The following is a 14,568-nucleotide window of genomic DNA, read 5'->3' as shown; positions in this document are numbered from 1 at the left end:
TATTTCTCTCACTCTCTCTTGCTGCACAGTTGTCACCTTCAGTCATCGCAGAACATAGCAAGAAAACAAATATCTAAGCTTCTGCTAGCGCAGATATTCTGTATTTTTTGAGTCGTTACTGGGTGCGTTTGAGCTCGTTTCAACTCTCTTGTTACACTGACGGCTACGACCGCGTAGACGTAGCGTGGCTTGACTGTGCGGAGTACTTTCAATGCCTATCCATCGAACCGGCGCGACATGTGGAAAGTGCAGTGAACAAAGTTTATCGGATACGTGATCAATGTTATTTGCGCGCCACATGGAACGAGGACTGGGCAACGACAGACACAAGCACAAACGTTCAACTGGTGTTAATGGTAGGAAGTGGCTTCACTACATACATAAATGTGGCGTAAGAGAAAATACATACTAGAATATACGTGTGCAATCAGAAAGACATACTTACACCCGTGCATTCGCAATAGCAAGCTAAATTATAAGTAATACGTGTCATACGCCGACGATACACATTTGCTAATGTTAGCCGGAACGTCGCACACAACTTACTTCAATTTTTAAGGTAGTCCAGGGAATATATGACATTATTTTATTTTAGAACGTAGAATTACGTAGAACGTAGAACGTAGAATTTTAGAACGTAGAACGTAGAACATGAGTAAATGTGTAACCATGTCTAACAAACTGCAATAAACATTTATTTTTAACGTTTATGACTCATCTGCAGTTAAGAATTGCAGCCGGGCACTCTTAGGCCTTGCCCGCATTGCAACGCCCTCCCCATAGTTAGAGCGCATAGTGCTGGCGTCGCGAATATTTGTTTCCAAAAACGGCACTCTCACAACACCAAAACAAAAAAGAGTAAAAATGTAGAACAGTGTAACAACGCAATATAAGACACATCTGTATTTTTGTGCTTGTTTCCGCTCGAATATCTAAAGATTGACGCTACTTACGCGATTCCCGCCAAGCTGGAAATTGTCGAGCAGGCAGAGGCTTCAATGGCTCAGCTGCAGCAAATGTCCTAAAATGTATTAAAATGTTCAGTTACAGATCTGAAAAAAAATTCCTATTTGTGCGTGAGGCTTTGTCGCACTTATGTATGTGCACCACAGCTGCTAATGCGTTAATAAAAAATATGCCGTCCCGTATGGTAGTTCTCGTGATCTATGACACAGACTGAAGGAGTTCCAGTGTTCTCACGCTTCGTGGAGCTGCTGCCTTGTCTGCCTCTAACTTAATCGGCATTTGTGGGAATAGTGGGCTGGAAAGCGCGGAAAGAACAAAACAGAGGCCGGGACACGGTACCCTGCCTATATTCCTACTAAATGCCTGTTCGTTTGCGTCTTACAGTGAGTGGGGCCTCGAGCAACGGAGGAAGAGCCCCCGCAGGGTACTGCAAACGTCTGGGCATGGGAGTAACGTATGAGCAGGTTCCACGACATCACGACACATTAACAGTTACAAAGACGCGTATACCCATTCCCTCACGCTAGGGTAGGCAGGACGCAAGCAGTACACTTCAGACAATTACAAAGGGATTCTTACAGAAACCCCAGACTCATGTACGCCATGTATCCAGACATGTACCCGACAAACAGATGCACATCGTGTGGCAAAGTTGCCCCACATAATCACATGTTACGGGAGTGTAAGCACATAGCAAACAAGTCGGACAGTGCCGACCCCTCCTGCTCTTCCTCCGCGAGCCTCCGCTCGTGCTGGAAGACCGCACTGCTCAGCTTGAACCTGACAGCACAACTCTGGGCCGTCGAGAGAGCCGGGGAAGCCGCTTCGACACAAGGTCTCGGAACCGCGTCCGCGGCCGGTGCCCAAAGCCACTAATAATACGCCGGACTCAAACTTTATTGATCTGAAAATAAAGTTCACGCTCTTGCGTCTTACAGTGTGTAGTTTTGTCTTCTCACATACTTATGCTTTGAGATTTGCTCCACCTGAGTAGTGCTCTGGACCTGAATGGTACGTCGACGGGTGAACCCGGTATCGGGATTGGTAAACACAGCCTGCTGGTCCGGGAGCTCGGCGAGAAGGGCATCCAGCTGATGCGCGCGCTGAAGAACGCCGTTGACTCGAAGGGCATCATGAGCCCTGGGAAACTGTTTCTCTAGCCATATCCTCGCGGGCCACTTGGCGTATCTCTTTTCGATAATGGTCGTTGGTACCGATACGTGCTTGAAGCCTTGGTGTTGATTGCTCCGGGCGACGGTGATACGTAATGTGAACAATCTGCGTGAATGACTCTATAGCGTTTGATCTGGGACAGTTCATGGCAGGTGCGGCTGACCGAAAAAAATCTTGTTGCCTCAGGGGATCTGTGCGCATGCGTCTTGTACTTTTCCGAATTTCTGGGAGTGTGTTACGGGAGAAACCGTGTCTTGAAGTTCATTTATGTCGTACCTGTCCTAAGTCAGTAGAGCTCGTTTGTTCAGCGTTATAACGGTGGTAGTGGCCCTCCGTGGCATGTAGAAGGAAGAAAACTTCATCGGTACGCCTGTTGACCCTTTACGAGAAGGGCCCTACCACTTTTTACATAGCTGTCATTTCCAGCTGTATATAATAAATGAACGCGCTGCTACCGCAGCTATGTAATTCGAGTGTCAACTCAATATACTATTGCGTTAAGATTTCTCAGGAATGTGTACCTAGATGAGGCGTTGCGTTTATGGAGACTTGATGAACCCGGTATCCCCTCAGAGATGATGGAAATAAACACGGGATCTTAGATTTTGACTATCGAAATATTTTATTTCTCTGAGCCCATCTAGCCATCAGACCATCGGTGTAGAATGTATAGAGCATCTATAGAGTTAAATTAGGGGCAGTGAACATAAACATTCTTACGCACTTTCTTGACCAGTACTTGCGGAAGTTCAGTATTTATTTATAAAACAGCAATCGTGGGTGCTTGTAAAGCATCTCTGTTTATTTACCTGGCGCTGGACGCCGGCCAGTCAAAAATGCTAAGCGTCCTGTTCCACGATTACGCCTAGCTTCGTTTATTGCAACACTGTATTGTATAAGGCAAGGTGTGGGCAGTAGTCAGTCATTCTAAGGCAGGAGTAGGGAAAGTTTTTTTTAGACATTCTATGGACCTACTCTGCCACTTATCCGTCATAAACTCAGTAATGAACGCTCCGACAGCCTTAGCAGCGGCGTCCCCGATGTGTATAAATGATCGCAACGTTGAAGTTATCCATCGCAGTACGAAACTGTGCAATTCATTATACTACACGCATTTCTACACAGAAGAAAAAGAAACAAGGCCGACGACTTCATTCTACAGTGATGAATAGGCGTGAAGGTATTCTGTTCGAAAATATTACAGTATACAACAGCGTTAATTACTATGCGATTAAAGGGAGAAAGTATAATACGGAGAGATACGGAGAATCAAGGCGTTGAAAATAGCTTCTAAATTGGAAACTAATATAACTAATATCAGAATGCCTGCTATTTATGACGTATTCTTCTAATGTGTCACCTGGAGAAGCACACAGATGGTACGTGAGTGCCCAAGCAAAGAGAATAAGAGAAGCCCACAGTCACAAGTATCACTTCCAGCAGGCGCCGAAGGCAGGGAGCAGAACGTCCTTCGCTGCGAGGAGGCGTCACGCGAGATGCTACGTCATGCAAAAGTCAAAATGCCTATAACGCGACCTGTCAAGAACACCATCATATCTGCGAGATCGCGTTATCGTTATGCCTAAAAAAGGCAGCTCTTAATCGCAAACACTACTCTGATATTCTACCTAAGATATCTTTTTTCCTGCTACCACCGCTTTTGACACAACCGCAGCAAACGCGCGTACGGGTAATACTGTGGGAGGGGGTCTGGTTAAGGCGGCTCTGGGACGCCTGATTCGGCACGACAGACCCATAGGAGGAGTCGAACTGAATTCGTCGCCGCACGGAGAACCTACCTTTAGTGTTTTACAAGAAGCAGATGTTTTCGCGACACATGCGTTCCAACTCGCAAATCAATTCTGTATGGTTTGATAACCTCAAGTTCGAAGTCCTCAGTACAAATCCACTGTTTTCCTGTTGTAAACAAGTTTTCCATGCGAGAACTGCAGACAGTTATGAACAACTCCACAATTTATACAAGAGCAAATCGCCTAATATCAAGCAAATCAAAACCAGAGCACTCATCGAAAATACAGACCCGGTTGCTTACATATTCGCAACACATTACGCTAGGCCTTCGGTCACGACATAAAAAATCACGCCTCGTAGACTACGGATCATTTACCTTGCTACAGCAACCATCAAGAACCTGGGTTCAAACTACAACGAAAAACAAGCAGACTCAGTCCAGCGTATTAAACATTTCACTCACTGAAATATAGCCAGTGTCATGAGCATTGGCGATACAGGGCGCACGCCTGAACATAAGTTCTGCAGTGGCATGAGCGTGCATATGGTAGAGGTGTCGCCTGATACTTCAGAGATGAGCACTCAGTTAAAACAACATAAAGCGATAATAAACAAATATGAGAACCCTGCTGACAGAAACATCACTTCCCAAGTAGCAGAGCGTCAGGTAAATACGTACAATTGGCGTTTTCTTAATGGCAGTTCATGATTTATTGTTAATCGCAAAACGAGCGTAGGCATTCCCGAATAGTTCGCATTCATACACTCCGCATATCAGAAGAAACTGCACGTTTTCTCCGGGTTCATGGCGGAACCCTTGAAGCAAGAGAACGCTTCGGCGAAGGCGGCAGAGCCACGCACAGCTTTGTTGCAGTCGGCTGCGGAAGGATTTCTCTCTCCACGCTGTGAGCAGGTCATGTAGCAAAGGGTCAAGAAAAAGACCTTGTCTTCGGGCAGTGCGTAATCGATCGGCGGATGCGTCTCGTTGGATTTCGCGTAAGCAGCGTAGGCGATCTCCATAGCCGGAATCTCGGGAAACACGCTCGGGAATCCCTGCTCTATGAGGCAGCCATCTTTTGCTTGGTAGGCACTCATCGTGGACCGCGACTTGATGGAATACGCCAGGCCATGATGAGGATGCCACTTGAGGCCTTCGCTGTCCATTGTCTTCACCATCTGCAACGCCATGGAAAACCCGAGCCCACCGTACAACATCGCCTGCGTGCCCTGTGGGTAGAACAGGGGTCTGGAAACTACTCCAATTGCTACGTCTACGCTGTTCATCATATAATTAAAGAGCAGGTATTTGGACGAGTTATTTCCAGGAATTTCCAGTGCGTACTCGTAGCCAGGCACTCTGTCGTTCAGCTTCTGCACCAACAGCCGCGATTTCACCCAGTAGTCTCCGTAAGACTTCTCGTTATCAGTGAAATCCAAGTAAACGGCCTCGGGTATCTTGTTGCGGATATATCCTGGCGGTGGTCACAAACGGTTCACCAGCACTGACACCTTCTGGCCGCGCATTCATTTGCTCCCCACATCGAGCCAGCGCGAGGCATTGACTTTTTCAAAAAAAAAACTATCCTTCAGGCTGCCAAAAACGCCAGTGACAGAGTCAACGTCATTGGGCTGTAACCGCGACACGACGTACAAGGACAGAAGAAGTGCATTGTAGGACACCTCGACATTAGCGCCACAGAAGGCGGGGAGGTAGAACGTGAACGTTTCGCCACTTCCGAGCCGTGCATATAGCAGCCTATAGCTGGCAACAGCCGCATACTGCTGAATAACATGCCAAGACAAATGACGCCAAAGGTCTTCGTTACTGTAGTTCGCGAAGATGCTACCAATTGCTTGCAGGTAACGGACATCATCTGTAATCACTGTGTCACTGCTATTCAGGGCTGAGTCGAGTTCCATCTTGATATTCAGCTGTTTAATCCAGTCTTCAGATGACAATGGCTGCGTGTGTCGTTCGATTTGTCCAAGGAAAAACACCGCAGGAATCTTTGGCTGTGTGTTGTAAGCACTCGCCAGCCAGTGTCTTACATGGTACGGACTTTCCTCCCCACAGGCAGCGCGAGCGTCCAAATAGTGAGGGTTGTGTTGAATCCCTCGTACCAGGCAAACCTCATATCGTGGAACGTGGACTTCATGTGGTCACGGTACCCGCTGTCCGGTAACCAACGGGAGCACACGTGGCTGTACAGATCTTCGCACTGGTCAATGCTCGTGTTAATGGCGTGCAAGAGCAGGTTAGCGTGCGTGAGGCAGTCCGCCGTGTGACAGAGCTTCTATCCGCTCAGTTGCCGCTCCTGCCTGGTCAAGAGAATCCATACAGCAACCAGGGCGACAATGACCAGGGGTAGGGCAGAGAACGTGACCTCCAAGGTTCTTTTAGTGACCCGTGCCATCGCCTGAATCAATACCTGAAAAAGAGCGTTTCACAAATGAGACCGAGTGATAGCACAGTAAGGACTGCGCTGTACCCTATTAGTTTTAGTGAAGGCATATCGGCATCAGAGTGGCGGAGTGGCAACTTCGGAATTGGATTGATTTCAGAATGATTACACATTGATAAACAGGCGGAGTGGAATATAAATGGTATGATGGGACCTGCGGCGCGGATGGAATGGGGATGAAATGGGAGCCCGAAATTATGGAAGTCGGAATGGAATGGTCACATAGTACTGTAGCACTACATATTTGTTTTAGGTAAGACTGAAAAGCTACAAAGCCGGTGAATTTACCATTTAGAATTTAGAATACGCACACTTTTGTGTATTCAGAAAGTGCGATGAAATGAGATATGAGAGGTGACCTGGAGAAAAATCACCCGCTCAATGGCGGTACGTGGGAAGAAAAAAATATCGCGTTGCGATATTTAGCTTTTGCATTTGTAATAAATGTAACAAGATGCACTACGTGGATGCACGGCGCGTGGTGCGGTCGTGAACTAACAGGTGTACTTCCAAAGTGAGGCTAACTTTAGGTATTAGGAGCGGGCAGGTTTAGGCCAGCAGTTAAAGAACTGGTGTACCAGGATTTCCTCAATCAGCGTCCTGATTGTCTTAATAATAAGTTGAAAAACTGCTTAATTTCGACGAAGCGTTGTTCCCTTATGAAAGCCTCAATCGTTCTAGATGTCTGACCCGAAACGTCTTTCAGTTCTCTCACAAGAGGATATAGCTTGCTAAAAACCACAGGTAAATACCATGCTATAATATTACCGCTTACGTATTTTCAGCCCTAATAAACCACGGGCCTCCCTTTGGCGTTGCGTTGAAGAAAGGAGCCGTGACTCGATAATGCAAGGGTCACGTGCAAAGATAGGCCGCAGTTGTCGCAACGTGCGTGATGCAATAGGAGCAACATTCAGCCTCTCCCTCGGGGTTCAGAGGGGTAGAGAGGCACGTTTGGTCGATGCAAGTGGGTGGTGTCGCGTTTGAGAGAGCTTACTACGCCGTAGGAGGCATGTTTTAACAAACTCAAATCTGCTCTCATCAGAAGTTATAAGGAATTATTGTGTGAAATTCGTTGCAGCAATATGGCGATCGATTATCTATGGCGGCTTCGCGTTCGATAGGAAGGGTCCAGCAATGGCGTGAAGAAACTCGGACAGCAAGAGAGAGGGACGACAATGCGCACCCAGCATCTTTGAGTAAGGCAGACACACTACGAACGGGGAGCCAGCCCGATTGCTAAACAAGACCGCAGCGCACCCCAGTTTCTGTAGCATAAGTTAAGCATGTAACCTTTGTAAAGCGTTAAGAATGATTGTATTAGGTTACGCCATTTGTGTACCCTATTGCCCATAAACACTTGAGAGCTTGTACAAGAAGTGTAATGTACCCCACTACGGCTGTTATCTCCGATACAGCATCGCCCGCAATAACGTTCTAACTTGGCCTAGTTGGCATATGTCTGAATGTATGGATGGATGGAAGGTAGCAGCATCCCTTTGAAACGGGGCGATGGCAGTTGCCACCATGCTCAGCTTCTTATTTTTGTTTAACTGTGTTGTAAGTTATTAAAATTCGTGTTTTCTTTAAATACTTCTTTCTACACTTTTAACCTTATGTCACCTCGCTGCTTTTGAGCCGCCTATCTTCCAATCGCTTTTTGCTAATTTTCACCATATATTTGTTTACATGACTATTGTTATCTCTAAACCATAGGGCCTCAGGAAACGTGTCTGTGCCCGCATGGACATCGGGATGGATACCATCACATTTTAGTGCACGTTTCTACTTCGTTAATTTTCTTTTTATAGCTGCGCGTTCTAAGTCATCCTGACCTAGCTTCAAGAAGTAGGGCACTGCTTCTTGGAGTTATCATAAAACGTTTACTTCCGGATTTACAGTTTCCACTATCGATAAAGTTCAACACTATGCTTCTTTTCCATTGAATTTATCCAATTTTTACCTTCCGCATTTTTAACCGGTCGCTTAATGCTCTGTCTTACTCCGTCTTCGTGTCCCGCCTACTTACTGGTTAGCTCCCAAGTTCTTTTCAGCCGTTGTGAGTCAACGCTCTTTCTGTACACGTATTTAAATACTTTAGCTGCCCGTCTGTTATCCTCCAATTTCCTCAGGCGTTTTTCTTATAGGATTTTACTCTGAGCTTCCCGTCCTTCGAACGATGCCCAGCCCATATCTCCCTGTACTGCTTCGTTTGTGGTTCTCCCATGGGCACCTAGTGCTGACCTTCCCACAGCTCTCTGATTTACTTCTAGTCTCGACTGAACCTCTGCCCTTAAATACAGGACCGCATTCCCGAAAGTAAGCCCCGGCACCATTATTCCTTTCCAAATACCTCTCAGTAATTCATACCTGTTGTGCCCCCACAATGCCCTATGTTTTATTATCCCGGCATCTCTTCGCCCTTTTGCTCTGAGAGACTGTTCGCGCTTTTCCGTGTACATGTGCCCTTTGTTTATCCATACCCTGAGATATTTGTATTCGGCCACTCGGGGTATTTCGTGGCCTTGTATTGTAAGCTCGTGATCAGTTGTATCGTTGAAGAGCATCCCACCGGGCTTAGCTGCACTAAAACTGAAACCTAGACTGTCTCCTTCATCTCCACAGTAATTAACCAGAGGTTGCAAATGTTCCTGGCTATCTGCTAACAGTACAATATCGTCCGCATACTAAAACCTCGTAGTCGTTGCTCAACAACTGTTCCGCCTAATCTCTATGACAGATTATACCCTAGATTGCTTCCTTGTAGCATTTTTTCCATACCTGAAGAAAACGAGTAACAGCACCAAACAACGGGATGTGATTGAAACAGACGAAGCGATGACTTTCACCCAATCTTTTATTGCGTACAAAGAAATATACACAAGGGCTTGAATAGGAAGGAAAGAGAGGAGATCATATCATAGTAGGAATACATTCTTAGGAAGATAGCCACCATGGAGAATGTAAAAACAGCACAAATAAATTGTCGCTATCGTTCACGTGCAAGATATGCGAGCTTCTTCTCGAGGGGCGATATCGAAGGCACTCCCCCCCCACATATCGTCTTCCGTGTCGATGCAAAGCACCTCGCATATCTCACGTGCACGCTGGTCACCACGGCGCCTTATTATATTGTATTTGTCAAACAGTGCGCAAGCACCACAACGGAAGCTATGTGCGGCTAGGTGGCTGTCAACACGGCTCCACCCCCTCCTTCATTAAACTGTAATGTTCTCTGAGGCGGTCATTATTGCAACGGCCAGTTTGGCCGATGCAGCATCGACCGCACGACAGGAAGGTGTCGTCCACAGTAATGTGGCAGCAATCATCAGGCTTTTCAATGTGTTTCTTATTTACACGTGCGGGGCCCCGTGTCTTTCCTATTCACTTTTTTGGCACATACTGGAGAATTCGCTTTTTGCCGAAAAAAGAAAAACAACACTAATGCTTGCCCAATGTGCTACCTTCCTTATACGATGATGCATTTGATGCAAATAGGGAATGGCCGCGGTTCTCGATTGCGAAATTTTGCCTTTTACATTATTACCTTTGTGAGGTTTCGGCTCTTTTAAGGCTGCTAAATGACATCCGGCAAAGGTGGACACTAAATATGCGAGGCCTTTTGCATCGACACGAAAGACGATATCTGCGGGAGAGTAAGTTCGATATCACTCCTCACGAAGGACCTCACGTATCTTGCACGTGCATGATGGCGGCCATTTAGTTGTACTGCTTTTGCATTTTCCATCGTGACTATCTTGCTGAAAATGTTTTCCTACTATGATATGATCTCCTTCCTCTCTTTGCTGCATATTCGAGCCCCTGTATACATATTTGTGTGCGCAATAAAAGGTTGGTTGAAAGTCAGCGCTTCGTCTATCTCAGTCAAATCCGGTTGTTCGGCTCTGTTATTCGTTTTCTTCAGACATCATAACCAATCTTTTATTCATTATGGTTTTGAAGAGGCCTAGGGAGAGAGAGAGAGCCATTTCTATCGCTTTAATTTTTATATGTAGGGAATAAAAAATTGGCTTCGGAAAAGGGACTGCATGTAAAATTGTTCCCACAGATGAATATATTTTAGAGATATATTGATGCCAAGGTCTTTATATATTTTGCAATCATGCCACATATTTGTTACTCCTAACCCGCGCAGCTAGGACATGTTTGTGGACGCTATTTGACAAGCAACACAAAATGTATGTAATAATGTTTTATGTATTTTTTTGCCTAGTCATATTAAACATGTAATTATCTTGAGTACTCAGCGTCTTTTCGTGTTCGTGAAATGAGATCCCCTAAATGGGTGCTATACTAAATAGACACGTGCTTTGCAATCCGAGTACTTTGCGAAATGCCGCTGTTGTGGGCTCGTTGTCGTTTTCACAGCTGATAGGCAGCTGAATTTTAGCCGAAACCTAAACTTAGAAAAGGCTTCTTTAGAGAACGGTGGACATAGGAAAGCGTACAGGCAACACCGCGCAGTAGAGGTAACAGCTGGGCCACGAAGCATGTATCTTGTGCAAGAAATTGTGCTTATCTGTAACGTTGTTATGAAGTCAAAAACATGCTTCTTTTTGTCGCGAGGCACACAGGGGGGGGGGGGGGGAGGGGGGCAAAAGAGTAAACAACTGTAGAGCAAGCGTTCCCCTTTCTAGAATTGCAGAAATGGAAAGAATCAGCTCAGCCACACCACGAGTGGGAATGGTAAACTCTCAACATTTGGAGGAATTAAAAGGAGTGAAATACTGAAGGATCTGCGCTCTTCGGAACAGAAATGGAATTGAATGGAGGGCCCTACTCCGCAACTAAGATCGGAATGAACAATTTCGGGCCGCAGGATCTGTAGCAGAACTTTGTATACGATGTGTTGCGAAACTTTGACGTTCCTCGCCTATATAGAAGCGCTGCAAATAACTACTGAACAATTGTTTCTCCATTCTTATGCGCTATACGAGGTTTGCAGTAAGTCTCTCCGATGCCCTCGGTAAACTAAACAAGGAACCGTGTTTTTGTATGTTTAAAGTTAGGGGTATGTTATAGGCATTGTGCAGGCGAATCTCTAAGTGTGTGAAGTAATTAGCATATTAGCAGTAAATTACGCATGAAAATGATTTGAGGCATTATAGGCGTGTGTTACAAACATCGCAGAATTTATCCCGCTGCCCTTGGAGTCCTCAAGGCAACCGATATTAAAGGTATCGACACAGGGCTAGGAGAATATGTATTTATGAATTGGTACCTTTATTTTTAAAAAATGGTCACCATTGTTTAAAAGCTCCCTCAGAGAAAGATCCTCCAAAGATCCCTCAAGAGGGAAGCTTATAACAGCTGTGTCTTAGCAGTACTCACCTACGGCGCAGAAATCTGGAGCTTTACGAAAAGGGTTCTACTTAAATTGAGGACGACGCAACGAGCTATGGAAAGAACAACGGTGGGTGTAACGGTAAGGGGGAGGGAGATAAGAAGAGAGCAGATTGGGTGAGGGAACAAACGCGAGTTAATGACATCTTAGTTGAAATCAAGAAAAAGAAATGGGGGGGCATAGGCAGGGCATGTAATGAGAAGGGAAGATAACCGATGCTCATTAAGGGTTACGGACTGGATTCCCAGAGAAGGGAAGCGTAACAGGGGGCGGCAGATATTGAGGTGGACGGCTGAGATCAGCAGGTTTGCAGGCATAACATGGCCACAATTAGCACATGGTCGGTGTAGTTGAAGAAATATGGGAGAGGCCTTTGCCCTGCAGTAGGCGTAGCCAGTCTGATGATGATGATGATGAAGACGACGATGACGATTATGTGCGCCAGGTTATAAGCTAGCCAAACATATGCGGGTACCTTCAAATGTGCGTGATCTAATCACGTGCAGCTTAAGTTCTGATTGTTTTTGCTCGAAAAAACGGAGTCGCTGGTAATTCGGTCGTGATTCTGAAATGTCGCATGAGACTGCTCTTTTTTACTGCGTTGAATACGATAACTTGCATGCAATTCACTGCCGACGCACAGGTAGCCGCAGCACAGCTTCTTGTATATATAACCATCTGCACGAAACTCTATCCCGAAATTTGTCCCTTGTAGCGGGGGGGGGGGGGGGTCGTAAAACCAGGTCCGGGAAAACCGGAATTTGTTTGCAAGAATTGTATAGGAAAAATGTGAAGCACGCTTAAGCTGTGCTTTTGAGTGTGGAATGCGATAGCATTCAACGATCCCCGACTGCTTCTCACGCTTCCGGGGAACTGCAGCTTATGTAACCGTAATGGTTACGGGCAAACGCTGGCGACAAAATCTATGCACGAAGGTGAGTTCTCTGGTAGAAACGCGGTCACTTGCCTGGGCTGCTTTTCTCTTATTCTTTCACATGGTTGATATTTTTAGTCTCCGAAAATTTTACATAAAAGGCACGTGCTGTCGGTGATTTCTTTTATGACATTTCTTTGTGGGCGCCATTCGCAAACTACCGAGAAATAACTTTGCAAAGAACGAAAGACAAGGTATCGGCAACTTTAGTGATAGAACAACTTTAGTGCCGTATCGAATATGCGTGGGTCGGTATGTTTTCTTGCGAAAGGATGGTCTATGCTGGACGCGGGACGCCAGGTTTTCTGCGACACGGAGCTCTTGACGCTATCGCGTTAAAACTAAACCAGGTAGAAAACATAGTCTATTATCCTGAATTATGTTGTGGACGGTTAGGTTGCAACGTTGAAGCCCGCCTTTTACCGTAGCGGTGAAATATGGCGCCAACGCTCTGTTGTAGCAAGACTGACATTCATGATCGGCGTCTCCGCAAACGAGCAGCATTCCTGGTGTATTGTGAACGAAACAGGCAAGCAATGCTTGTAAACGTGTTAGCTGAACTGACTGCTAAGCACCTGCACCCACCATTCCTGCATTTCTTGTTGCGATAAGATAAACTGAAATATATTTGCGGCTCTTCATGCCTTGATGGACTTGTCTCTCTGACAATAGGGTTATTTCAAAACAAAATATAATGGGAAAGATTTCAGGGGAGGTTTCTGTTACAAATGTCGCTGCTCCAAAGTACAAATTTTGCTTCTCCAAAAATTGCTCCAAATCACAAATGATTGGTAGCAGCGACGCAAGTTTCATAAGGTGGTGCACACGCCGTCCATTTCTGGGACACTCACAGCGGACGGGCCATCGAGCACGCTTTCCAAGCGGCCGCGGCTCCTGGTCGTCACGCCCTTGGTGGGATGGATATTCACAGCTGGGATAGCGTTCCTGGTCTTCCAGCTCCTCGTTGAGCGGACCCACGGGGCGGTGGTCGCGCGCTTTCACCTCGGTGGCCCGTGGCTGCTGGTCGTGCGACGCCAGAGCGTTCCGTTTGGAGACAGCCGTGCCAGTCAGTAGGCGTCATCTGGCCGGAATCAACGATGACCCTCACTTCCTGTCTTGTCCCCGCTTCGCCTAGCGACTGCCTGCGGACACGAAGACACCGTACGCGCACAAAGACGAAACATTTGAAGCAAATTTGTGGCCGCAGCAGCACGACGTAACTTGTCAGAGCGTTTTCCATAGCAAAATGGTATTGTGTGCAAGAAACCAAGGTAAGCGCTACCACTACGTTTACATGTGGATCTATGTGGACACATGCCTTAAACCTTGAATTAGTGACACTTACTTTGTCGCCAATACAGTACGTCGTTATATTGTCACCCAGCTATTACAGCTAAAACAGTTTAACACCGACAGATTGGCAAAAAAAGGTCTGCCTTTAGCGATGGCTGGTACTCGGCGAGCGCGCGCGCAACCACGAACTTCGTGGTTCTCGCCTTAAGGGTCCCGTGTCATTACGTGCAAACTTATTTCGCGTCATTGCTCCCCTCTCAAAACCGACAGCCCGGTCACTTCAAGGGCAGCGGGCGCGCACTATGAGCAAGAGTGCCAACATGAAAAGACAAAAAAAACCATACAGGAATACACACAATGCTGAAGCGGTTTTTGAGGGTTGCTTATCCCTCGCGTGCGTAGTACGGCTTCATCCGTACTACGTGAACGACTTCAGCACGGGGACGGCGTCGGTTCGAACCAGATCAGAGCTTTGAGGCACCACGTCATAGTTCAAATCACTGAGGCGGCGTACAACTTCATAGGGGCCGAAATAGCGGCACAACAATTTCTCTGAGAGCCCACGGTGTCGGATAGTTGTCCACACCCACACGCGGTCGCCTTGCATGTACTGGACATTCCGT

At 46.4% G+C, this 14,568-nt stretch overlaps 1 protein-coding gene across 1 annotated transcript in view; it reads right to left on the bottom strand.

The window, feature by feature from the left end:
• Positions 1-4,665: 4,665 nt before the first annotated feature.
• LOC142578434 (endothelin-converting enzyme 1-like) overlaps positions 4,666-14,568 on the bottom strand; it is a 125,107-nt gene continuing 115,204 nt past the window's right edge. Inside the window, exon 3 of the mRNA XM_075687820.1 lies at positions 4,666-5,363. Within this exon, the coding sequence (XP_075543935.1) occupies positions 4,666-5,363 (698 nt within the window). The remainder of the gene's footprint in view (positions 5,364-14,568) is intronic.

The sequence above is a fragment of the Dermacentor variabilis genome, chromosome 4, assembly GCF_050947875.1.
Source record: "Dermacentor variabilis isolate Ectoservices chromosome 4, ASM5094787v1, whole genome shotgun sequence".
Taxonomy (NCBI): Eukaryota; Metazoa; Arthropoda; class Arachnida; order Ixodida; family Ixodidae; genus Dermacentor; species Dermacentor variabilis.
Note: the sequence above shows the minus strand (reverse complement) of the source record. Positions and strands in the feature narration are given on the sequence as shown.